This window comes from Sturnira hondurensis, unplaced genomic scaffold (genome assembly GCF_014824575.4).
Source record: "Sturnira hondurensis isolate 20B ecotype Veracruz unplaced genomic scaffold, ASM1482457v3 Scaffold0018728, whole genome shotgun sequence".
Classification (NCBI taxonomy): domain Eukaryota; kingdom Metazoa; phylum Chordata; class Mammalia; order Chiroptera; family Phyllostomidae; genus Sturnira; species Sturnira hondurensis.
In genome coordinates, this window is record NW_028091359.1 from 243,058 (window position 1) to 268,652 (window position 25,595).

General features: G+C 47.7%; 1 protein-coding gene across 6 annotated transcripts; it reads right to left on the reverse strand.

Moving 5' to 3' along the window:
* Positions 1-865: 865 nt before the first annotated feature.
* On the reverse strand, positions 866-24,864 carry MTMR4 (myotubularin related protein 4). 6 transcript variants are annotated; one of them, XM_037070261.1, is made up of 19 exons: positions 24,224-24,864; positions 22,706-22,744; positions 19,359-19,448; positions 18,891-19,007; positions 18,304-18,386; positions 16,360-16,520; positions 16,156-16,252; positions 15,852-15,965; positions 14,866-15,062; positions 14,498-14,626; positions 13,861-13,972; positions 13,120-13,315; positions 12,700-12,885; positions 12,452-12,622; positions 12,167-12,321; positions 6,124-7,522; positions 4,605-4,715; positions 4,135-4,223; positions 866-3,146 (listed from the first exon to the last, which is right to left on the reverse strand). In XM_037070261.1, the coding sequence occupies exons 2-19, from the start codon at positions 22,706-22,708 to the stop codon at positions 2,969-2,971; spliced, it is 3,588 nt and encodes a 1,195-aa protein (XP_036926156.1). In that variant the 5' UTR covers positions 22,709-22,744; positions 24,224-24,864; the 3' UTR covers positions 866-2,968. The 6 variants fall into 6 exon arrangements, with proteins under 6 accessions (XP_036926156.1, XP_036926154.1, XP_036926155.1 ...); XM_037070259.1 differs by lacking the exon at positions 24,224-24,864 and adding an exon at positions 23,949-24,049; XM_037070260.1 differs by lacking the exon at positions 24,224-24,864 and adding an exon at positions 23,126-23,172.
* Positions 24,865-25,595: the final 731 nt, after the last annotated feature.

Sequence of the window (25,595 nt, forward strand, 5' to 3'; positions counted from 1 at the left end):
AGCCCAATTATCCACGATGAAATACTAAGATTCCTTCACTTCACGATAGCCAGCGGGCGGGCATTTAGAATTTGGAAAGTGCATTGCAATACGAGGTCAATCATTCTTGAGAACAAAGGGCCTAACTCGGTAGTCTTAGTACTAACAACTGAATTGTTCACCAGTCCAAATAAAAATGGTGATGGTGATAGGGAAGTACCCTGAGTAAACAAATTCACCTTTTAGAGAGCATTTTATATATTTTTAAATTCACTTTTTAAGCCCAGGTTTTGCTCACAGCAAAAATCTACTCAAGGTGGGAATAGGAACTGAGGTGACTTTGAGGAGGGAATGAGAATACAGGCACAATCCTTTGTGCCTAATCAACCAGCGGGTGAAATTTTAGACCTAAAAGGGAAACAAATCTCACGAGGTGGGATAGAATTCTATTGCAACAATACGGACAACTTTCGCCCTGCTTCGTATGGCTCAGTGGATTGAACGTGGGCCTGCCAACCGAAAGGTCACTGGTTCAATCCCCAGTTAGGGCACATGCCTGGGTTGTGGACCAGATCCCCAGCTGGGGACATGTGAGAGGCGACCAATCCATGTATCTCTTGCACATTGATGTTTCTCTACCTCTCTTTCCCCCTCTAAAAGTAACTTAAAAAAAAGAAAAACGAGAAAAGGACAACCCCCATCTGATCAATAAATAATAATGTAACAGGAGCTATGCTGATAAAAGAAAAAAAGTCCATAAAAACCAAGAATGGTTAGGAGGAAGGGGTATAATGTTTTCGAACTTTCTCATGGTCAAAGGAAAAAAATGAGTATGCATTAGGTTTTCTTAAAAATTAAAATGAATAAAAAGACCCAACAAAGCAGCACTAATATAGAGATTTTATTTAAACTGTATCGAGTTTTTACAGCACATTGCATTTTTGTCACAACGCAACTGCACAGTTTGGATTTTTGGCCACATCATGTCACACCCACAAGAGCTCTGAAAGGAGTATTTGATGAATACATCTGAGCCCGAGTCTCTCTCCAAGGCCATGCAGTATGTTCACTGATGGGATAGTCCCTCAAAACAGCCATACAAAATAGACAGATACAGTCCCCTCAAATGTTACCAATCTCACTCCCCCTGAAAATGGGCGGAGTGAAGTGCAATGAAAGTCAAGTTAATTAAAAAGCCACTCACAACTGGCAGTAAATTGTAATGATTGAGAAAATGCTTAGGAGAATTTTGTGTGTCAGAGACAAGGGATAGCTTGTTACTTTTTCAACGATCTCAGGAATTTCCCAGACACAAAATCTCCATTATTCAACTCCATTTAAACCAAAGAGTTCTGCTTAGGCTGACCTAAATACGCCAAAACTTTTTAGGTTACATCCATGGCAAATATAGAAGGACAGATGCTTCTCTGTAGGATTGAAGTAAAGGTCAGGACAAATACGGTTCTTGTTCTAAATGCAGATCCTAGCTATTTCGAATAAAAATTTTTTTTCCTAGGAAGCAACGTGAAAGTAGCAGTTAGACGGCTACCACAGCAGTTTTAAAACAGGTTAAGCCTAAGTGTAATTTACCTTTTATACACCAACAAATTAAGAAAAATGTATAAAATAAATCCTAGTGGTTTCATTATAGGTCAAGAAGACTGTATCTGTCCCACCCACAGTACAAGGCTATATCACTGTATCTTTTGGTTAAGTGCCACGGGTATGTATTGGGATGAAAACAAATAAACAAACAAACAGAAACAATGTTTGGTCCAGATGGACACATTTTCTCTCCCAATTTTGGTATCAAGGCTTATTCTCTTCTGCTTGGGTTCCATTGTTAAGTGCACAGAAATAAACAGCAGCATTTGTACTGAAACCCTCACATACCAAACAGCATATTCTAGGAGGTAAAAACCGAACACTAAATTCTACCCTCAAGATGTCAAGTGTTCAGGATAAGAAGCAGTGTGACCCAGAGGAGGCAGCAGCCAAGGGAAAGACAACATGAGGGACGTGGGCAATGGAACGACAACAACAACAAAAACCATGGTTTTATTTTCATGCCAGGAGAGGATCAAGGTGTAGCTCCTGTGTTAGCACCAGGACAACCAGGAAAAGTCAGGCGCAAAGGGTAGGGCACAATCAGCAAATATTTCACAAGGATAATTTCTGCTTTTCCCTTTTCTCATTCTTCATAGTGCAGACCTCAAGAGCCATCACTGAGTAACACAGATTACTGCCTTCATAGCTTGAAATAACTGATTTTTTTGCCAGGACTGAATATCAGCAGAGTTTCCCTCTGCTCCCAGAAATGTCTCACTCCCTAGAACTGTCCCCTTAAACTGAATATTCACTAATGCTGGCCAATAGGCCAAGTGAAAAATACAGCAAAACCCCACTTGCTGAACCAGTCTTTAAACCAAACTCCACAGAAAGACAGAACTAATGCAACTAGAGGAAGTGCCTCTAAAGACTGAGCCTTCATGCACAGACACAGAGCACAGAGGTACAGGGTATAGTTCATTTCAACAGGATAGGAGCTCCTATCTTATATATTATAATCTGCTTTTTTCAAGGTGGAGGAGAGATGGATCTGGCTATCACTTGGAGTTTGGTTATACATATGCCTTTCTATTGCTGTTTGGGGCACACATTACCAGGCAGTATCTATGAAATCATTATCTTGTGACCCCTCCCCCCCCCGCCAAGAGAAAGAAGCTGAAGTCACCAACTCAACATTAAGCTTCCAGACTTTGGGTCTGGATCAGGCCCACTACCCCAAGGTGAATGTCTCTCACCCACAGAGGACCTTCTGTGAAATTGAAACGCCTCTGCTCCAGTCCCATGATATCGAGGATTTCTCAAAATGGTATCTTTGAGCTCTGTGATTTCGTGAGCCACACCAAAGAACCTTCCAAACTACACCTGAAGCAGATCCTCCCTTCAAACCTGCTATAATTGGACAGGCCGTCTCCTCTGGCATTCAACTGGAAGCTGTAGCAATGGGTTTCTTCAGATGTTGGCTCATAAGTTCCCTGGCACGAGATACTTGGATGTGTTCATAACAAGAGTTACAGACGAGAACTGGGTCATAGAGTTGTTGATCAGGAATGGGCAACTTCAGGTGGCAGCAGCCAGCACAAAATACATTCCCACAATTTCTGCCAAAGGACAAAGAGAGAAGAGTTCATCAGAAATGCCACTGTGCTGTACACCTAAAATGAATACAAAATAATACTGAATATACACTGTAATTGAAGAAATTTTTTAAATAAAATAAAATAAATTCAAATATACTGATAACGAATAATACTCTAAAAGGCCTTCCATGAACCAATGAAGAGAAAAGTTGGGAGCAAACAAAAATAGTTCCTATATATATGAGTTCTGTCCAGAAAAAGTCCAGCCATTGTTAAAATAACAAGAACACTTTGTGTGACATCAGTGTAACCTGGCAGCCAAGGAGAGTGGACTAGAATGTGCATGTGTGAACAATGACAACTACACTAGTCAGTGGGGGAGGTAGACGCCGTTGAGGGAACGTGTGTACCGTGTGGCTGTCACATTCAAACTGACTGAGCAAATAAAGCAACAGATCTGCATCAACTTTTGTGTTAAGCTTCAGCATTCCTCTGCGGAAACTATTCCGATGATTCAGAAGGCTGCAGCTCTGGGCAGCTGGTGACTGGCAGGTTCATCAAGACAATGCACCCACTCGTGCATCAGGTCTTGTGCCGTTTTTTTGGCAAAATATCAAATAACCCAGGTGACTCAGCCCACACACTGCACAGGTTTGGCACCCCATGACTTCTGGCTTTCTCAAAACTAAAATCACCTTTGAAAGGGAAGAGATTTTGGACCATCAGTGAGATTCAGCAAAATGCAATGGGCAAAATTGAAGTTGATGGCAATTGGGAGAACTGTGTGAAGTTCCCAAGGTACCTACCTTGAAGGGGACTGAGGCATCGTTGTCCTATGTTCAATGTTTCTTGTATCTTCTTCAATAAATGTCTCTATTTTTCATATTACATACTTGGATACCTTCTGGACAGACCTCATTTGTGTCCATTTTCAGATTAATTCAATTTCATTCATATACATGCACCTCACTGTTTTCTAAGCCATACCAAATCATATAAAGCATCTTACCTGCAATGGTGTCTTCGTTTGGCCAACCAGAATTCACAGTCACAGTTATAGCAATGTGATGCCATGTGGTCTGGAACCCAGCGAGTCACCTAACAGAGGGATAAGAAAAAAAATCCAGGTCCTCACCGACAGAGCAGAAGAGCAACATTGCAACAAGGAGAGTGTCCCAGGAGAAGACGAGGAAGCCTATCTTTACATTGGCCACTATTCACCTAAAAAGGAAACACTCTGCCCCAGGCCCAGTAGCTCAGTTGGTTACAATGTTGTCCCATTATCCAAGAATGTGGGTTCAGTCCTCAGTCAGGGCACATACAAGAATCAATTAATGAATGCATAAATAACATATCAATGTTTCTCTCCCCACCCCCCGACCTTCCTCTCTCAAAATCAATTAAAAAATTAAAATAAAAACCAAAAAGACACTGTCTACTCAGTAGCTTACATAAGTACCCATGTAAGCCTGGACATACCTCAGTCTCTTTTTTATCAACAGGTTCCCAGCTTGCTTCTGAAAGACAGTCATCACTGTGATCAGAGCCAAAGTCTTCTGTATCACTGCCATCTGACTCCTTCAGACACGTCTGAAGAAAAGGTGAAGACATCATCTTATCATCTCTAACATTTATTATTAACTATGAGTCATGCACTAAGTGCTTTACATGTATGAACTCCTCACAGCAATCTTATGATGTACGCTATTATTATCCCCGTTTTACGAATAAGAAAACTATACCCCAGAGAAAGTTAAGAGCTGACTTGATAGTAAAGCTGAGATTTGAACCTAGTATTCTGGCTTCAGACCTATGCTCTTAACCAATATGCTATATCACATTATATTAAGAATACTTCTCTTGTTACATATAAACCTGGGGTTTGCAAACTCTAGCCCGCAGGCCAAATCTAGCCCACTGCTTGTTTTCATACATCAAGTTTTGTTGGAAGACGGCCACACTTGTTTACTTACATATTGTCTTTGGCTGCTTCTGCCAAGTATCTGCAAAGGAGACGCTATGTCCCACAAAGCCCAATGCATCTACTATCCGGACCTTGACCAAAAAAGGTTGGGACTGCTGTTCTAAACCATCACCCTGAGTAGTAAGAAGTTGTCGGCCCTGCCCGTACCATCCCAGCAAGTGGACAGCAAGGATGTGGTAATGTCTTAACAGGAGGAAGTGAAGTGCCTGTGTAGATGACAAGATGTTATGGGCAAGAAGCTGACTCCTAGAAACTCTCTGAGGACTGCTGTGCCAGGACCCGAGGCCTCCCAACACAGGGAAGCCGACATGGTGCTCATCATCTCTCCCCTAGATTATTCCAAAGCCTCCTAACCAGCCTCCCAACATGGGTTTCAAAGGCCTCATCCACTTGGCACTTTACTGCTTGAGTAGTACTCTTAAAACACAAATATGATGACGTTCGTTACTCACTGGTCAAGAATGTTACTGCCTGGAGGGTAGAATCCAACAACAAGGGAACTCAAGCTGACCTTTCCAATCCCTCCCTGCTTCTGCAGTATCACCTCCCACCTCACTAGCCAACTGCCTCCCTCACCGTTCTAGCACAAGCGTGCATGTACACACACACCACCCATTTGTTCAAGCCGTACCACTGGAATACCCATTGCCTCCATGTTTCTACAAATGGTTATTTCCTTTCATTGTCCACCAAACTAAATGTGACACATTCTTTAGCTCTCAGACCAAGCAGCATTATCTTCTCAGGAATGCCTTCCCTGACTTTTCACTCTACCCCAGCCCCCAATACCTGGTGTTTCCCTATATCACACTTAAGAAATAGCTAGCTGAACTGTTTGCTTGTGTTTCCCAATAGACTGTGAGCTCCATGAGAGCAGGTTCTGTCTTGTCTTTCATCCTACAACCCACCCACCTGACGCAGTGGCACACAGCAAAGAGCCAATGCGTGAATGTGGAATGGAAGGCTAGTGGAGGGCACAAATGAATGGACGGGTGGCAGTAGGCGAATACTCACAAAATCGTCCTCATAGTCCATGGGAGGCTCTGCTGGAGGGGCACAGCAGTGGCGGATATCCAGCCGCATCTGCAGTTCCCTCACCTGTCGACGGAGCTGCTCCACCTCTTGTTTGTACCCTGCTTCAATTTGCCGCAGTCTATGCTGAATCACATCCGTGGGAAAGGGGAGTCCATCATCGTCCAGGTAGAGAGGAGGCACTGGAGAAGGGCAGCTCAGTGGAACGGGCTTTGTGCTGGAGACCGGCTTCGGATGACCAGACAACCGTATCCGGTTGTTTTTTCCTCCTGGACCAGTACAGTGTCCATTGGAATGACTAGAACAGAGAGGCGACTTTACCCCTTCTCTCTGAGCCCACTGGCCCCCAAAGCAGGGCCCCATTGCCCGCATCTGCTTACTGCTCAACCTCTTGCTACAACAGCCATAGGAAAGCAGCCGCCGAGGAGTGGTCTCCCCACTCGGGAATGAAGTCATCATCCCTTGGAAGCTGTCCCAGTTGGACCCTAAAAAAGAGAACTCACTGATCTGGCTCTGAGAAATTGTCTTTCGGGCCAAATCCAATGGCACTTGCCCAAAGCGAGGATTTTCCAGTAACTGCCCGTTCCTATTATTCCCTCTTTTGCCAGTGTCTTCCTCCTCGTGAATCAGATCTGGCACAGAACTGGGCTGTTCCTGGTGGGAGATGCTTACCACAGACCCTGGGGAATCTTCATTGAGAAAGTCAGTGCTTGGGTCTAGAGCAGTTTGGCAGGTAGCACTCGGTGGGTTGCAAAGGGTACCCAGACTGTGATCTGGAGCAGGTCTGAAGGATACACCTAGCACAGAATCTAGCTGGGCCTGCTGCGGGGCACCTGCAAGGGAGTCCTGGGAAGACTCAGGAAAATCACAAATTCTATCACACTTGTTGGAAATGACTTTAGAGAGTGCACTGATAGCTTCCTTTTCAGGACAATGTTCAGGTGGCTCCTCTGTGCCATCTAAAGTCCTACGCTCATCCTGGGCAGCGGGGGCTGGAGCTGGTGCCTTAGTCTCTTCCAGGACTTTGAGCTCAGGATCAGAGGTGTTGCTCTTCATTTCCTGGGGCACTGCAGCACTGAGCAGTTTGTAACTTGGAGAACAGCTTTCGTGACTCTTAAGAGGTTTGTTGCTCAGGTAGTCTTTCTGGCTGCTGGGCAGAGGGGGAGGAAGACTCATTTCTCCTGCAGTCTGCTGAGGCCCTCCAACTCCAGATTCCACGAAGGCCGTCTCTGATCCCTCAGGATTGCTGTGCCAGGGCTCCAGGCCTACCCTGGCCTCCTGACAGTGGTTGTTCAGGTTAGGGTCACTGGATGTGCGGGTCAGAGGGCTGCTTGTGTCACAGGCAGAAAGAAGATCATCCATGGATCTAGTTTTAGGTAATCTGGAATGACAACACAATGCCTCCAGGTCATGAAAGGGGAGCCACATCCAGTATATATAATCAGGTCATCAAAGCAATGTCAAAGCCAGAGTTCACAAAAAATTATGACATTTAAGATTGCAAGTAACCAGCGTTCACTGAAAAAAGTCTACTCTGCAAAAAGGCGTAGGATGTTGAACCCTGTCCTCAAGAATACAGGATCTGTCCCAGGCTTTCATCAGTCTTCACCCTGCACAATCTCCCTGGGCAATCTCAACCACTCCCATGGTTTTAACTGCCTTCTAGGCTGGTGCCTTCTAAAGCTGCCATTCCAGTCAGGACTACCCCAGAGCCCAAACCTAATGTCCAGCCGCCTCTGTCACACATGGTAAGACAGAAAGAAGATGGGTTGTGGAGGTAGACGATACTGGCTGTGATGCTAATTAGCTATACAAGTAAGGTATTCAACCTCTCAGAAACTTGGTTTCCTCCTCTATAAAATGATAATAAATTATACCATGTAGAGATGCTATGATTCAACATATAGAAAACCAACCACAAATTTATTAAGGCTACACTTATGGCTAGTTTTTACAACTTTTCTTATTTAAATTATCCCTCTATCACAGTAGTAACCAACACAACTTTTTATAACCACTGAGCACAATGTTCTCCTCTGAGTCCCAAGTTACCATGGAAACTTCCTCAGTATGTGGCACTCAAGAATTCTAGAGTTGTTTGCGCACGCCAGATGTGTAACGTTTTTAAGAATGACCTCCCTGATTTTTAACACAGTTCAAAAGTCTTTAGAGCAACAAAAACGTCAGGAAAAAAATGCCAGGAAACCACAGAGACATCACTGGTCTCCTGTCTTCAGATACCTCGGTGCAGCCCTTACATAAAAATCTCCCGTAGGTAGAATTACAATATAGCTGATTGTTCTAAGTGTTTGGTTTTTCAAACTTATGTTTTAAAGGTGTGATTGTGTTTGAATTTACTTCTGAGTCAATTTGGATTTTTTGTGGCTTGAAATTCCAGGAAGGCAGTAACAACGGTTAGGACTCCAGTCCCTGGAGTCCTATAGCCGGGTCTTGAATCCCAGCTTGGCGACTCTTTAGTTTCTTGTTGCTGTTGTTTATTTCTTAATGGAAACTTTGAAACATGCAAAAGAAGTAAAGAAGTTGACAAAAGAATATGAATAACTCCTACATACTCCTTAACCAGGCTGAACAACATCAAGAGCCTACCATCCTCCATAGCTGATTCCTGTGGGCACCAAAGGTTTAATCAATAGCGCTGGCAGCAAAGACGATGCTGCCTGAGTTGGGAACAAAGAAAGAGCTCGTCCAGCTGGGGTGGTCAGGGGAGGCCACACACGGATGGTAGGACTGCAGAAGAATGTGTTGGACTTCAATGGAAGAAGAGGAAGGAAACCCAGACATTTTTTTGATCTAGGAAAATGCAGAACCAAAGGTACGCAAGGTCAACTATGAGAGAAACCATTTCCTTTAAGACCTTTACTACTTGTTCTCCAGATCCAGCTCTCCACCTTGAACTGCCCACAGCACACCCCAGCTGCTGTGAACTCAGAGTTCACTCCCTACCCACCTCTATCTCTTATTTCTCCCCGAACTGACTCACCTTTTCAATGTCTGTGGGGGGGTTACTGATGCTCTCCTGGTTTCTAAGCTCAGACACTTGGAACCTGTCTTTGGTCCTCTTTACTTTTCACTTCTACCCTCCAACATCCAATCAGCTCCAGACCCTGCTAATGACTCCTCTACAATGTCTGTGAATTTAATTCTTATCTTTCCTAAGGACTCCTCCCCCTTCTATCTGAGTTACAACAGTGCTAGCTGGTCTCTGTCTCCAAATGCCGGGCTCACGGTGATCAGTTCTCCCAAAGTCCCACAGTCACCAGGCCACAATGACTTCCTACAATGATTTACTATTGACAACTGAATCAAAATAAACTCCTCAGTGTAATGTTCAAAGTCCTCAATGAACTATTCTATGTTTATTTATTTCTATTCCTCAAAAACAGCCCCTTCCCAACTCCTGCCAGGTCCACAGAGCAGCTTCTTTTTTTAAAACTATTTCTCATGTATCCAATTTCTTTGGACCCCTCTCCACCAACCTTGTCACCAAGCTCACAAGTACCTTTATTTCATTCGTTTGTTTGTTCCTTTAAGTATTTACTAAAGCACCTATTATGTGCCAGGCCCTGAGCCAGACACAGATACAAAAGAGCCATGGTTCCTGCCTAGTCTTTTTTAAACTGATTTTGAGAGAGAGAGAAACATGGAATTGTTGTTCCACTTATTTCTGCATTCTTATGCGTGCCCCGACTGGGGACGGAACCCGCAACCTTGGCACATCAAGATGATGCTCTGAGCAACTCGGTCAGGGCCCCACCTAGTCTTCCTCAAGAAGTTCTGTGAGTAAGTAGTCACCAAGTTGCCCCTTCCTTACTTCTCCTTTCTCTACTAACTTTAACTACACATGTAACTTTAACTACACATATTCTTAGTTGCTTAGATGCTGACTCAGAGTTGTTCTCTAGTTATCCTATGTCTTATCTTACAGCTTTGTAAATATCTTAAATAGGATCAATATCTTCTATTTCTTTGGTATCATCCATAAAACCTAGTAAAGTACCAGGCAACTTGTAGGTATTAAAGTAATATTTATTGATGTAAAAAATTATATATTGATTTAAAGCAATGATTGTAAATTGTCATAGAACTCACTAAGACTCAATAAAAGTTATGGCGCCCCTCCCTGAAAAAGTTAACTTACAAAGCTATACCCAAATTCTGCATTGTTTGGAGAAAAAGCACAAAATTCCCTAAGCCTATCCATGAGCCCCTAAGAATGGACTCAGTTCCAAAAACCCTAAAAGCAATAATTTAGGGGATTAGGGTTTTTTGTTTCATTTATAATATTCAACCAATTATGTAAGTTATATGTTTTTAACAATTTACTTATTTTTAGAGATGGGAGAAGAGAGGGAGAAAGAGAGGGAAAGAAATATTCATGTGTGGTTGCCTCTTACACACCCTCAACTGGGGACCTAGACTACAACCCAGGCATGTACCCTCACTGGGAATCGAACCGGCGACCCTTTGTTTCACAGGCTGGCACTCAATCCACTGAGCCACACCGGTCAGAGCTATGTTATCATTTTAATTTTTAAAACTTTCTGCTAGTACACAAAGATCAAAATTTGAAATGTACATATCCTTTGAATTCAGTATTTTCATTTCTAGGAATTTATCTGCAGAAATACCAGCACAAATGCAAAGGTACAAATATAAGGGAACACTACTGAAACGTACACTTATAAATGGTTTAAATGGTAAATATTATGTGTATTTATCACAATTTTTTAAAAAGTTACACATATAAGGATATTAACTAAGACATTCCCTGTAATGACAAAAAAATAGAAATCCCCTAAACGCCCAATAGAAAATTGGTTATGTAAATTATAATATACTCTCATTTTGGAAGATTATGCAGCCACTAAAAACAATAAGGCAGTTTTATACTGTCATGTGGGAAAAACAATGTGCAGAACAGAATGCAAAATGTGACTGGTTTTGTATTTTAACAAATGTTTCTCTGTGACAGTGGGAGATGTGGACACATGTGCAGAGGGAGATGCCTGGGAAGACACGCACCGAAGTTTCAGCTGCGGACGCCTGTGGGCACAAGGATCAGGGAGAGAGGACTTCTACTTTCTACTTCTCTATCATTTGACTTTTTCTTTGAAGTAAGGGGCACGTGTTACTCTTGTAATTTAACCAAACTCCATTCTACTTCCCCCCAAATATTCAACAGAAAAACAACTTTACTTTTTATGTCTCCCTTTAGAATATGGCCTTTTTCTGAGAAAGCAAGGTAAAGGCCTCCCACCTTCTGAGAGCCCATTTCCCCAAGAGTCAGATGCCTCTGGAAGCTAATGCTGGACACTGCAAAGGTTACTAGTGAGATGACAAGCTCCTCATGCCTTCTATCAGTGAACATAAGACCATTCCCATAAACCTTCTGAAACAGTCCTTTCTGTCCTGTTCTCCTCTCCCCTGCTCAGATACGTCACGCAGGGTGATAGCAGTTCTGGGAAAGAAGGTAACCAGTCTTATCCTAAGAGAGGGCCTTGAAAATGCACAGTGCACTCCGGGCTAGCTACAAGTCCTGGGCCAAGTTTCTCTTTCAACCAACTCAAAAAGTTGCTTCTAAATATTTCATTTTTAAATAAGACTAATACAAGCCCTGGCTGGTTAGCTCAGTTGGTTAGAGTGTCGTCTTACGAAGGTCCTGGGTTCAATCCCTGGTCAGGGCACACACAGATTCAACCAATGACTGCATGAATATGTGCGACGACAAAAATTGATGTTTCTCTCTCTCTCTCTCTCTTCCCCTTCCTCTCTCTCCCTTCCTCTTTCTCTCTAAAATCAATCAATCAATAAAGTAGATGCCCACCGTATAGGTAGGGCTTAAAATAAATAAATACATACATATATACCATACATACTAGTACAAAATTATACTGAACATAAAATGCAATTTAAGAGAGAGAGAGAGACAGCAACATTTAGGCAAGACACAAAGCAGTGATTGCCTTCTAGTAGAGAGAGGAGAAAGCAAGAAGGGCAGTCTTACCTGTCCAGAGAGCGACCAGAGAACTCTTGGCTCTGAGCCACTGGGGAAAGGTAAAGATCCATGTTCTCCTCCCCGAGTGTGCACGGAGACGATGCTGGCAAGTAAACAGCTGTCCAGAGGTGCAGGGCCCGGACGTGACACACGGGATGCAGAACCTAGGTAAGTGGGCCCACACTAGTGTTTTGTTAGATGTTCCAGGGCCCTATCTCCACCCCCCGCCTTGACTTGGCTTGTTCTCCCTACAGGTCTCTAAGCAGCACCTACAGGATGAGAGTTCAGGCTTACCATGTCTGAGCCAGGTGTGTAGAGAAAGTTATGAAAGTTTTTATTGCCAGCTCGCAGGAGGGCCCACACGGAGCAAGTCCGCTTATAGATGTTACGCTTCTCTCGTTCACAGGGGTTGTTGGCCAGGAACGTGCCGTACAGGCAGGAGTACGTGTGCTGCACCAGTTTGACCTACAGGGCCAAGACAGCTTATACCTGGGGGCCTTGGCTGCCATCCCCTCACTCTGGTCACAGGCTTTAGAACTTACCAGGAATGCTTCGTTAAACTCAAACAGGCAAGGGAACTGCTTGAGCAGCTGATGAACAGAATCAAGCCACTGGAGGAACACAGGACACTGCTCATTTTGGTCCTCTGCATTCTCCTGGTGGCCACAGCGATCTCCAAACTTGTGTCCAAAATCCAGCCAGTCAGACTCGACTAATACTTGGAAGCCCTGCAAAGAAGACGGAGTTCAATCACAGAGCCTCTCTGGAAAGGCTAGCGTCTTCTCCGTAGGGGACGCCTGAAGCAAGAAGCCAGCAGCTTCAGGGAATAGGAATGAACCTAGAAGAGGACTAAAAAGCACCAATGGCCTCTGCTAAAAATCCTCAAGACAGATCCAGAGGGCCGAACACCTTCCCCACCAGCCCCTTCCCTCTGTTCTTTCCCACCCAACCCCTCTCAATACCTCCAATGTTCTGTAATATGGGTCCAGCAGTATTTTGGCCAGAGCTACGATCTGCGGCGTCCGGTCCCATCCATCTGAGCAGTGCACCAGCACAGGCCGGCCTTCCCGGTCTACTGTATTAGCCACAAGCACAGCTGCCTTTAGCATCACTGACAAGTGCTGTAGCCATTTGGTGCTCTCCAGTGCTGACAACCAGCTACACAAGAGCAGAAATCATGTCTGTCACTAAAAGCACTGAAGCTACAACAGTCTCTCCACCACCCACAGCCAGCTACACCTAACAAAGCCCCTAGTGAGAGCTGAAGCAAGAGCCCAGCCCATGGCCTTTCTGCCAAGAGATATGTAGCAGGAAGGCAGGGAAGACAGGACCTGAGGCCAACAAGAGACTCTTAGGATCAATAGAAAAACTGGGCAGCATCACATGCACATTTAGCTACTTCCTTTCCCCAGTTCTCCATGTTCTTTGAGTAGGACAAGTGATCCAAACAAAAGGAACCCAATGTCCTGTAGCCGTGCCACAGTGCTGGCTGAGAAGTACAAGTGTTCTTAATTAAGGAAAAAAAAAACAAAAAAACCCAACCACCTAAAAAAAGTGTTCTCGGAACTGACTCGTTGCACACAGGCCCTCAGGTCTCCTGCACCTGCACAGTTCCCATCTCCCCGTCTAATCTTCAAGAACAGGAGGTACTAGGTAAGGAATGAGACCGGAGGAAGGACAGAACTGGAACAGGGAACACCTACTTGCTGGGGTCTGGCATCTGGCTACACACGGCGCGGAGATACTGGAAGCTGTTCCGGATGGCATGGATGTTGGCCATTCCCATGAACACAACCTCACAGTTGGGGTAGTACTCTGCAGACACGAAAGGGGCGAGTGGGGCCTAAGAGCACGTCCTGGAAACAGGCAGGCAGGACCAGGGCGGTCCCAGTGAGCAGCTTCCCTGGCAGGGTGGACACTCCAGGATGGGAATTCAGAATATTCTGGAAATCTCAGTCACCCTTTTGTCTCTGGATACTCCGGTGCCATATACTACTAGTTGCAGTAATAACATTATTTACAAATGATGGCCACAGTACTATTAGTAAAGACAATGTGAATTCTCAGTAAATAGTTGTTGTTCTGTGCCAGTAATTTTATACATGTAACCTCTAATCATCCAACAACTTTGCAAGGTATGCATCATTCCCATTGGACAGAAAAGAAAATAAAACCTAAATGGATTGTTACTTAAGCATAGTTAGAGCTGGAAAGTGGCAGAGTCCTGATTCCAAGCCAGGTTTGTTTGGCTCTTTCTACCACACTGCTGCACCCTGTTCCCTCCTCACCAAGGCTACCTGGGGCACAGGCTGGCTGCAGACACTGGGAGAACAGCAATACCTTCACATTCGCAACCTCCACCCTTGGCCCGGTTAGCCACTGCTGCCGTGTAGGATCGCGCATCCAGGATCAGCAGCTTCTGGGGAGCTGCTGTGCTCTCCACTCCAGAGCATGCGGTCAAGGAGGCATCTAAACAAAGAGCAGGGAGAAGCCCCCGGGTCAGCCAGCCTCCCAGCCTCACCCTACGCCAGGGCACTCCCTTTCAGAAGAATACACAACTGAAGACCCCTCACACCCCACAGCCTCCCAAAAAGCAGGGACCCCTGTGTTTTATCTCCTTCCCATCCTCTCACTAAGGACTCCCTAGAAGCCAATGAGGCCAAGGTGGGGGCCTGCTTCCCAGAGGACCAGCACCACCCACACCTTACCGAAATCGGTGTCACATGCCTCGCTGGCATCACTATTCCCAGTGCCGAGGGAGCCCCCATTGGCCCTTGTCCCCGGGTCGAGGGCACAGGCTTTAGCGATGGATGTGACCAGGTACTCATCATCAGCATTGCGCCAGCCCCACCAGCTGATCTCGGGCTGGCTGCAGCGTGCAATGGCAGCCCCATTGCGTAGGTGTCTGACAGAGCAGAAAAAAAACATTATGCCCTTGGCATTCACAGCCTCCAGAGGCCACCACACTGAGACTCCAGGGGGCCAAGATCTCCAAAGCCAACAGAGGCTACCTGTTCATCCAGGCCATGAAAATAGCAACCAAAACCCCCTAGGGGGCTTTCTAGTTTACAAAGCGCTGCCACACACATTTCTCAAATGGACTCTACATCCCCAAGGTGACCTTGACTCATCAAATCTGCACAGCATCTGCTCCAGGTACAGACAACCAGCAGGAGAACCAACCTGAGCCCAGAGCACGAACCACTCCAAACCCCAGCACCTGTCTCACTCTATTTTAGCTGCAGTGTTCCAGTCAGGGGTCGGCAAACTTTACTGGCAAAGAATCAGGCAATAAATTTTCAGTTTTAGAGGTCACAGTCAGTCTGTCACACATCCTTCTTTCTGTTTTATTTTTCTTAAACAATCCTTTAAGAATGTAAAATCCAATCATAGCTCACAGGCTGTGTGTAAAACAGGATTTTGGTTCAAAGGCCATTTCGCCAACCCCTGTTCTAAGGTAATACTTTATATGCACACACATCCTCAAAAAAAAAAAAAGTGAACAAACTCCCCAAAAGCCTCATCCTTAGGAGAGAAGAAATTGAGGCAGTTTTTATTTTAAAATTATTTCATAGCCCCTTCCTCCGCAGGGTGCCAATTCTCAGTCAACCACACTGCCACACACCTCCACTTCTGACTCCTTCCTTGTTGCATAAAAAAACGTCCTCCCTATTTCCATCCCCCATGGCCTCACCTATACACAACCACAGGGATCCGCTTCCAGGAACGGAAGGAAGCCACATTCTCCAGCTCTTTATCTGTGATCCACACAGGAACCAGCAGCTTCTGGGGGTAACTGGGACACAATCTGAGAAGAGACCAGAGGTGGTCACTGAGCTTGATCCAAGGTGATAACAAGATCCCCAGGATGGCTTTGTGGGAAGAGGGACTGGGAGCCCTCCTCCCCAGAGTCTGGGGACCTGTGCCCACCGCGCTTTATCCACACAGGGGTCTGAGTCTGGAATGGTGTTTTGGTCTCCCCAGCCCCGCCTTCTCACTTGTAGTTGTTGTTGATGTGAGAGACTCTCCAGACGTTCTGCAGGTCAAAGCCCATCCTTGCAAGCTCAGCCTCCTGCCGACATCGTATGTGTTCTCCTGCAACACAGCCCCCACGCCTGTCAGCATCCATGGGCACCGTGTCCAGGGGCAGGTAGGATAAGAACCAGGTAAGAAACTTCACAACGAAAACGGCCTGGCCTCACCTGGCTGACACAAGTGGGTGTGCTGGTCTTCCTCAGTCAGCCCCAGGCACCAGGCATGGTAGGCAAAGGCAAAGAGATCCTCAGGTTTGGCAGGTCTCGCTGTGGCCCGGCTTAGCCGTGACAGCCACTCTTGGCACTGCTTGAAAGTGGAGAAGTGGCATCTGCCAGGCAAAAAGCCAGAGTGAGGCAAGAGGCAGGTGTACATTGGAGCCAAAAGGGTCAAAAATGGTCACAGGGAGGCTGTGGGGAGAAGAGGCTGCAAAGCAGCAGGTACCAGAGACCCTGGGGAAGATAAGGGACACTGACCAACACCCAAGAGAGGTCTTTGTGACAATTCTCTTCCCAAGAACTCTTGTCCTTGAGACATAATTGTCTCCTCTAATGGGGCCCCATCATTGCTCATGTCAAATATAAAGGCTTTCACGTGGCCCTGAGAATCACTATTCCTTGTGTTATCTCTCACGACTCCTGAATACAGACCTGCCTCAGCCTGGAGGTCCTGCTCATGTGGCTCCTGCCTTCGTTTTTTCGCTTCTGCCTGATGATGTCTTCTCTCGGTCTAGCCACATTCTACTGATACTTTAAAGATAGTTCCAGTCCCACCTCTTCCTGGAAATCCTCCCAACCTACTCAGCTCCACAGACCCTTCCATTATTTTTATTGTGCTTGGAGTATTAAATGCTAAATTTTTCCAGAACATATCGCCACATGTTAACTCTTCGTTCAGAACTAGACTTTAGCCACCTAGAAGGGAAGGGTAACACAGGTTCTCCTTCTGAATCCCTACAGACTGAGCACATGGCAGGCTCTAAATGGGGCACCCTTGGGGTCATCCCAGACTCCTCTTTCCCTCACATCCAACCTGTCATCTTTACCTTCACAAGTCAGACTGCTTCTTAGAATTCTGAGAATAGTAGAGCTACCACCCTACACAGGCCAGCATGCTCTCTAACCTGCAATAGCGTCTTAACTAGTCTCCCAACCTCCGCCCTAGCTTTTGCCCTGTCACCTATCCATCTATTCTCAGTAGAGCAGCCAGAATGATTCCATAAAACATTAATCTGATCACATCACTTCTTTGCGCAAAATCCTCCAGTGGCCTCTCACGTCCCTCAAAGTAAAAGCCAGTCATATGACAGCCTGACTTTCACTTTTGCTTTTTACTTTTACTTTTGTATGTAAGACCCTGACCTCTCAGGTCTTATACCCCACCACCCCCACCCAGGAGCACTCCACTCTGGCCGCACTAACCCCCTTACCGTTCTTTCAATATGCCAAGTACAGACCCACTCAGAGCCTCTGCGCTCAGTGACCTCTGTCTGTTAGCACACTCTTCCCGCCAACAACCACACAGTCTCTTTCTTCAGGTCTTAACTCAAATGGCGCCTTTTCAGTGCAGCCTCCTCAAATCACTTTGTCTAAAGCTACAACCTTCAACGCCATAGCACGCAATGTCCCCTTTCCCTGCTACATTTTCTACCTTTGCACTTAGCATCACGTAGCATACTTTACTTATTATTTACTCCTGGTATCTCCCTGTTGGAATATAAGCTACATGAGGGCAGAAAATTTTGTCTCCTTGTTCCCTGTTGTATCCCCAGTACTCAGAATGTCTGACATAGAATGGGATACTCAGTAAGCGTACGTTTAATGAATGAATAAGTGAACCAACAATAAAGATATCATTCTGTGAGCTTTCATACATATTCTCTCACTTATTCCCTATGAGGATGCATGAGCTAAGTATTACCCCCATTTCTTCAGGTCAAGATACTGTGGGTCAGCAAATTGACCTCCCAACCCAGACAAGATTTTCACCTTTTTTTTTTCAAATTATGAAAGTGAGGCACTATTTTTCCTTTCTCGCTCCACAGAAACCCTGCAGCAGAGAGGCCTGAGCAAAATGAGGCTGAGAGGACCAGAGTGAGGTGCCATTCTCCTCACCTCACCACTTTGGAGTCCTTGCAGGCGATGTGCAACTGGAACATATCACGGCTCTCCACACTGTCGATCATCCGGAGAGGGACCTTCAGAGGAAAGGCAAACCACAGCTCAGATCCCTGGTCTCTACCTCACCCTCCATCCCCACCCCAGCCCAGTTCGTGCTGACGTATCAACGGAAGAAAGGAAACCGACATTTACTGAGTGCCTGATAACTGTGCGTCCTCTATGTATGAGACCCCAATTAATAATCATAAGAACCCTGAAAGGCAACTGTTTTCACCCATATTATTTAGAAGGATACTGACTTGACCAAGGCTACAAAGTTGACAAGTAGCACTCTTCCAACAATGCCACTATGTTCCTTAGAAAAGCCAGCAACAGAATAAGGGAAAGAGGAAAAGAGAAGGAAGAATAAGTGAGAGACAGAAGACCTATAGCTAGGAGAAGGAGACAGGAAAACACAAAGTAAGAAAAATAAGGGAACCCCAACTTTTTGGAGACACGATCAAGTAGAGCACTGGAGCAGCACCACCTCGCACCTCACAGGGATTCTGGCTTGGTTGTGGGAGAACATGATGGGAACTCACGTTGATGACAGAATCCTTGAACTTGATGTGCAGCCGGTAGTTGGAGATAGCAATGAGGGCATCGGCTGCCCGACCCAGGAACTCCACTCCTTCACCCTGCAGCACTGTGAAGGGCACCTGCAGAGGTGCAGAAGAACCCTCAGTCCAGAACTGAGTCACCCTTACAATCCCCTTCCCAGCCCCTGACCTGTGGGATCCCCTCTAGAAAAGCTGGGCCAGGGCAGGACAGAAGAGTCCTCTCCACAGGAACAGTATCAGCCACCAGCTGTGCAAGAAAGCTGCCTTTTCTTCCCTGGGGCCAACGGCTCCATAACGCATGTGCAGTCTTTTCCCTTCAAAGACCGGGGGAAAGGAAGCCAGAGCTCCAGTACTACATCCCCTTGTAGACATTTGGGGGATGGAGGGTGTTTTGTTTTTTTTAACCAAGTCAGGAACTCCACCCACCCTGGGCCCCCAACTCCTCCTTACCTGCAGATTCTCCTCCTCTTTCACTAGTTCCTTGGGGGGGAACAGATCCTTGGCTTGGATGTACTCCAGGCTGGGGGGCCCCTCCTCACCCTGTGGGGAAGGCCTCAGTCCTAAGTCACCAGGTTCTATTTGACCCATTAGGACTCATTCTGTTCCTCTCTCTTCAATACACCCACATATACCCCACAGTCACTTATAAAGGTTCTGGTCACCAGAGGAGGGAAAGGAGACCTGGCTTGCTGGGAAGGATAGAGTGGAGCAGGTACTCAAGCCTAGTAAACCTCAGGGAAAAGTAAGAGCCAAAGAGGAACTAGCCATCTGCTCCTCAAAAGGGGACTCTCCTGTAGAACCAAAATTTCCCAAGGGGAGGAGGAGAGAAACCTAAGAAAAAGAAGACTAACGTAAAGGAAACACAGAAGTGGGAACAGGAAGCGCTGCCCTGAAAAAAAGGAGCCCTGTGTGGCAGCTGGTTAGGGGGAGAGGAGGGAAGGCAGGCACCCAAGGCCACTGAGGCTTCAATACGGTGGAGAAGGAGACAAAGAGGAGTGGGGCTGGGGGATTCAGTCCTGTGCCTCTAGAGGGCCTTCATGGATGCTTTCGAAAGGATGGGTTTTGGAGCTGAGCTGATCTTCTCACACGGCTAACCAGCCCCCAACACCTGCCAAGCCACCTGCCCTACCTGCTGATCTGAGGGGAGTTCCTGAGGATACCCAAAGCAAGCAGGAGTCACTCCTCTCCCAAGCACCAGGGAGGAGGGGAGAGGGAATCCACACCCTGGGAGGAACAGGGAGACCCAAGGACAAGCAGGGTGGAGAGGCCTGGCAGACACCTATGGAGGGTGAGGAGGGGAGGGTGGGGACATCTGAGAGGACAGATGGGGAAGCTGGGAAGAAGCATTAAACCAGAGGGGAGGAGGGGAGGGCTGGGAATGATGCAGAGGTACGGAGGCCCGCCGAGCCTGGGAAGATGGAGAACAGAGGCAGTCTGGGGGACAGTCAAGGAGAAAAGACTGTCGTGCTAGGTGAGGGATGGAGTGGCTGAAGGGGGAGGGGACTGGAGCCAGGGAGACAGCTCAGACATCCCGTGCTCCCCAACCAGCCCCCCTAACATCCCAGAGGGCCTACCAGCCACATCCCACATCCCCTAGCAAGAATGCAGCGGGTGGGACCAAGATGGAGAGGCGGAGGTAAAGGAATGTACCCCTGCAGGGCGGGGCCAGGAGATCTGCAGTCAAGGACAGTGGCTGTGGGATCAGCGGGGGTCACAGAATTTCCATCCCTGGCCTTCGACAATCCCCAGGACTCGAAGATCAAAGCAAATCCAAGAAAGAAAAGGAATAACCCCCCTATCCTTCCAGAGGCCTTGGGAAGGGGGATGGGCGGAAATTCGGAATCTCGAACTACTGGCCCTGGGCGGGGCTGAGGGTACAGCAAGCGCTGGGGCCCCAGAGCCCACGCAGGCGGGGCCGGCACTTACAAAGCAGCTGAGCATGGAGCAGGAAACCCGGGCGGTCAAGCTCATGGTCGCGGGAGGTCTGGGCCAGCGCACATGTCCCCGGAGCCCCTGCGCTGCCCGCTAGCCCCGAGCTCTCGCTGCATCCCGGCTGCGGGGCCCGCCAGGTGCAGCTGCGGCGGCCAGGAGGCAAGCGCGCTGGCTGCGAGGCCTCGGCTCGACTCCCGCTTGCCTCTCCCCTCCTCTCCACAATGGAGCGAGCCCAGCTCCGCCCTTCGGCATAAGCGCGAAAGGGAGGGGAGCCAAGAGAGAAGAGCGCCGAAAACGCGCGGGGAAGGCGGGGGCGGGTCTCGAGGACCCGCCCACAGTCGCAGGCTCCTCCTCCCCACAGCCTCACAGCCTCACAGCCGCAAGTGGGAGGGCGTCCTCAGGGGACGTCTAGGGGCTTTCGGGAGACTACGTTGCAGGACAGTCCCTAGACCGCGCAAAAGGGGAAGGCGAAACGCCTACATCTTCTCATTTCCTATCTTCCCAGGTGAGAAACCTCACATCCCTCTTTTCACAAACCCGGCCTTCCACTCCACTCCTCCCCCCACCTCTGAGTTCCTTCGGTGCCTGTTCTTAGTTCCCAAGATGAAGCTCACCTACCTACACCTCATGCCCTTTCCAGTTTGAAGGCTTCGTCGTTTCCCTCCAAAACCACCACCCACCGTACCCCTGGCCGTCAGTATCCTCCAATCCCCCGACCTCACTAAATCCCATTCCATGGCTGCTCCTTAGAATGGACACTGGGCTACTGCCAGATTGGTCATTCCACACTCCTGAAAAAGAGATTCTCTGAGTGTTTTATTCCAAGGCCTCTGCCCAACCCTACCCCTTCTGCTCCATCTCTCCTTGTTTCACGTCCTCTAACTTCTGGGTAAGAAAGTCTTTCTTGGAAGAGAAAGACTTTCTTAGGTTGATAAAGAGAAGAGCTGGAACTCCACACTACAGAAGCTATGTGAAAACAAAACCTGAAACCCAAGGGTAGGGGCATGGTGGGAATTGGGTAGAGGGTCAAGGAATAAGGAGCAGCGACAAGAGCCCAAAATGTCACCAAGAGTAACAGAAGGAGCTGGTTTGTACTCCACACTTCTTGTGCCTAGTAACCTTCAGAAACCAAAGCTTTAGTTTAGACTTGAGTTTAGGTTTGGATTTTGGAGGAAGAGAAGAATGGGAGAAAAACAACATTTTATTAGGCATCTACTATGAGCCAGACAGACATGTTTCAAACTTTATCTCACTAAAACTTTTCAAATCCCCAAGAAGTAAGCCTTATCCTGTTTTACTGGTGAGACTTCAGGCTTAGAATGAAAGTATGCAGTTACAGTTAATGGAAAATACAGGGGATCATTATATCCACTCCCACCACCCCCAGAGATACTCCAGGCACTTGGAGGGCGCCATCCTGCTATATATCCAGTCCTCTGTTGCCTGCAGTAGCTTAACAGACAGGAGCACCTTGGAGCTGGAGAAGCCCCACAGTTTTGGTGAAGTCATTCCCCACACGGCTCCCACGATATTCAAGGGCCCCACTAGGAAACACAAGAGTCTTGTGATAAAGAAAGCATGGCTTCCAGACCACAACAGGGAGCTTCTCCCAGGGATGCAAAAGAAGGACCATTATGAAAGGCTAAGAGAGCCAGTGGTAGTGTGAGGAAGGCATGGAATAACACATGCCAAAAAAGACTAGAGACTTCCTATCCCAAACCCATATATTGGCCTAGAGCAGAGGAACCTGTTTAGGAGCTGAACAGAGTAGCCTGGAGCTCAAGGTCCAGGAGGGGCGGGGAAGCTTCATGGAGAAAGACACAAGAATTACAAAAAACACAAAAGTCTGAGGAAAGAGTACTCACCATTCTACCGTGGTGAGGGTTCTGGCTGCCTGCTTCTCACTGTAAGGAGACAGAAACACACGACTAGAGAACACCATTAACATCACCATAGAAACACATGCCACATAATGCATCTCCTCCTGAACTCTTCTACGACTCGTACTCTCCTTCCTCACAGAGAATCCAGCCTCTCCACAAGTCAGCCCACAAGACAGGCGAGCTACGTGGGGAGAAAGCAACAAGTGATTCTGCAGGGTATGAAATCAGCCACGGAGTTCTGGAGCAAGAATGAGTATTATCCAAGATTATTCAGCAGAATTCAAGAGTCCTGATTCCCAGGCCCAGAAGGAAAAGTAGAAAACACTCCAAACCCTGTTCTTTGTGGGAGAACAAAAGAACTGCCAACTCTGAAGAGACGGAGACTGCTCAACTAGGACTCACTTCTGGCCCTTGTGGGGACATGAAACCACAGGAATGCTCTGCCAGCCTCTGAGTCTGGGAGTAGCACCCACCTGACCTGTTTACTAGGGGCAGAGTCCAGACCAGAGGACAAGAGGGAGGGGATCACAACCTGTGATCAGAAGGCAGCAGGGCTGGACAGGTCCTGTTGAGTACAGTTGACACTAGGTAGGGTGCAGGTTAGTGTAAGGAGGCCACAAAACGGGGATAGAATCGGACCAGCCCTGGCCTCAGAGTCGGTACTTATCAAATGGGCACAAGCAACAGATTTCAGAATGGGCATCCTTCGCCCACCAAGGATGGTGGGAGCTCCTTAGGGAGCGAGGCCCAGGTTTCATTTACACTTTTATGCCTGCTATCTGAGCTCGGGCACTCTAGTAGTACTCCCCACCCCACCCCCAGCCTCCAAGGGTGCATGGGTAAAAGCCTCCATCTGTGCTTCTGCCCACCTCCCTGATCACAGCCCACGCTTCCTCATGGGGGAGCCAGCAAGCGGCAAGCCAAAGGTGCTGCCTCACCGCCCACTGGCACGCAGCCTCAGGGAAATGGAGGGAGAAAACAGGGACCAAGCCTGGGAGGCCCAGGGTTCCTAGACCTAAGGGATCTGGCCCTGAGAGGGGGGGCGGGCCAGGCCGGCTGGGGAGCCCAGGTGCCCAGGTTCTAGGGGCGGAGCCTAAAGGCCCGGAGGCGGAGCCCGAATGACAGAGGGCGGGGCTCACGAAAGCTGGTGGGGTCGGGGCGGAACCGGGCAAAACACGGTCATTGCGGTTCCCAGACTGGCAGTGCACGGGGAACAGTGACTCACCCAGGCGGCGTCTGCCCGACCCTCCGAGACCGCGCTCTCACCACTTCCGTCTCCCGCAGCTGCTGAGGCCGCGCAGCTACGACCCCACAACGGTGCCCCACTCCGCAGCCAATCATATCCCTTGTCTGTGCCCGCGCTGGCCAATCGCCACACCATGTCCCGCCCTGCCCCCACTACGTAGCCACCGCCCCCACCCTTTTCGCCGTTCACTGGTCAAATTGAGCAGACGCCCTCCCAAGCTTTAGCCTATCGAGTGCCAGAAGACCAGACTGTACCTGGAGGAGGTGAGGCGCTGGAGAAGAGACGCAACCAATGGGAAATCACAGCGCGTCCCTGCGGCAGCCAATGAGAGAGCAATAAAAGGGGGGCTGCTGGTTAAAGCTCCAGGGGCCGGAAGTGGGAGAGGCCTGTCGCCTACTGGTAGCGCAATGGAGGCGGGGCCTTATAGTGACACAGGCCTTACAGCTACTTCCGGTGACGACTCATCCCTGGGAATATTTCTCAAAAAGATCTGTTTATCCATTTCCTTAGTGTATCCATTTCCCCTTTTGGTTTCGCTGCTGTCCTCTTGTCCTAAAGCCGGAAAAAGAGAAAAGGCCCCGCAGGCTGAGAGAGGAAGGAGGGCTGGGCCTGAGGCTCCGTCTCGGTCTCTGACTGGCGGCGGGAGGATTTTTCCTCTTCTGCATCTTGACGAATTCCTCCGACCCTCACTTTTCACCGGCCAGCGGGCCCTGCAGTCCTTCATGACGTGCATGGTTCTGTGAGTTCTGAGTAAAGCTCTCTCATCTGAGAGATTGGAAACCTGAATCAGACTGCCACTAGCTAGTTGCCACCTCCTAGTCTGTAAAGGAAGTGGGGATAGGACTCCTAGGACCAAGCTCTTCGCTCTGCCCTTCCTGTCCTGGGAGCCAGAGCAGTTGGGCAGAGGGTGGCCGCTGGAGGGCGCCAAATGACCCCGGGATACCGCTTACCCTGACCGAAACGGAGAACAATTGATTCAGATTCTCAACAGATAGCTTGAGTTTGGAGTGGGCTCTGAATGCCTTTTTTTTTTTTTTGAGTGATATTGATTTGTTGTTTCACTTACATATCTTATTTATGCATTCATTGGTTGATTATTGCATGTGCCCTGACTGGGACTGAACATGCAAACCTTGGTGTGTCTGGATGACATTCTGAGCTACGGTTAGAACTTGGGCCTGAATGCTTTAATGCCAGGCCTCAGAGCCAAAATATTTTAATGTGTCTTTATAAAACATAGGAACTTTTACTACAGTTAGTAAATTCCAGGAAGACAGAAACACTTCCCTGTGTGCACAGCCTTACGAGGGTTTGGAACAGTGTCTGTTACCTAGAAGATGCTTAATAACTACTGTTAAAAACTGAACAGTTCCAGGGCACTGGCTACTTTATTCATTCCCAGCATTTACTGTAGTGTTTGGTGGTTGCAAAGATTTCAACATTTGTTCGGTGCTCTATCACGGGCTTTCTAGAGGGCAGAGCTTAATTATGTGTACCCTTTTCCCCAAATCAGGGGAAACAGGAAGTCAGGAGGCTGCATGCAGCTAATACCATGCCTTCCTAAGGGCAGATATCAGAGCCAAAACTGCTGCAAAACGGAGTGTCCGGTATGTGAAAAAACGAAGA

Bases quoted from the DNA above. Each gene is read 5' to 3' on its own strand.
- MTMR4 (XM_037070256.1), bottom strand. From the start codon at position 19,496: ATGGGTCAAATAGAACCTGGTGACTTAGGACTGAGGCCTTCCCCACAG. The intron at 14,627-14,865 runs GTAAGGTGTGGG...CTCTTTGTTTAG, and splicing joins GGCATGTGACACCGATTTCG to ATGCCTCCTTGACCGCATGC. The intron at 12,623-12,699 runs GTAAGTTCTAAA...TTGGCCCTGTAG, and splicing joins AGTTTAACGAAGCATTCCTG to GTCAAACTGGTGCAGCACAC.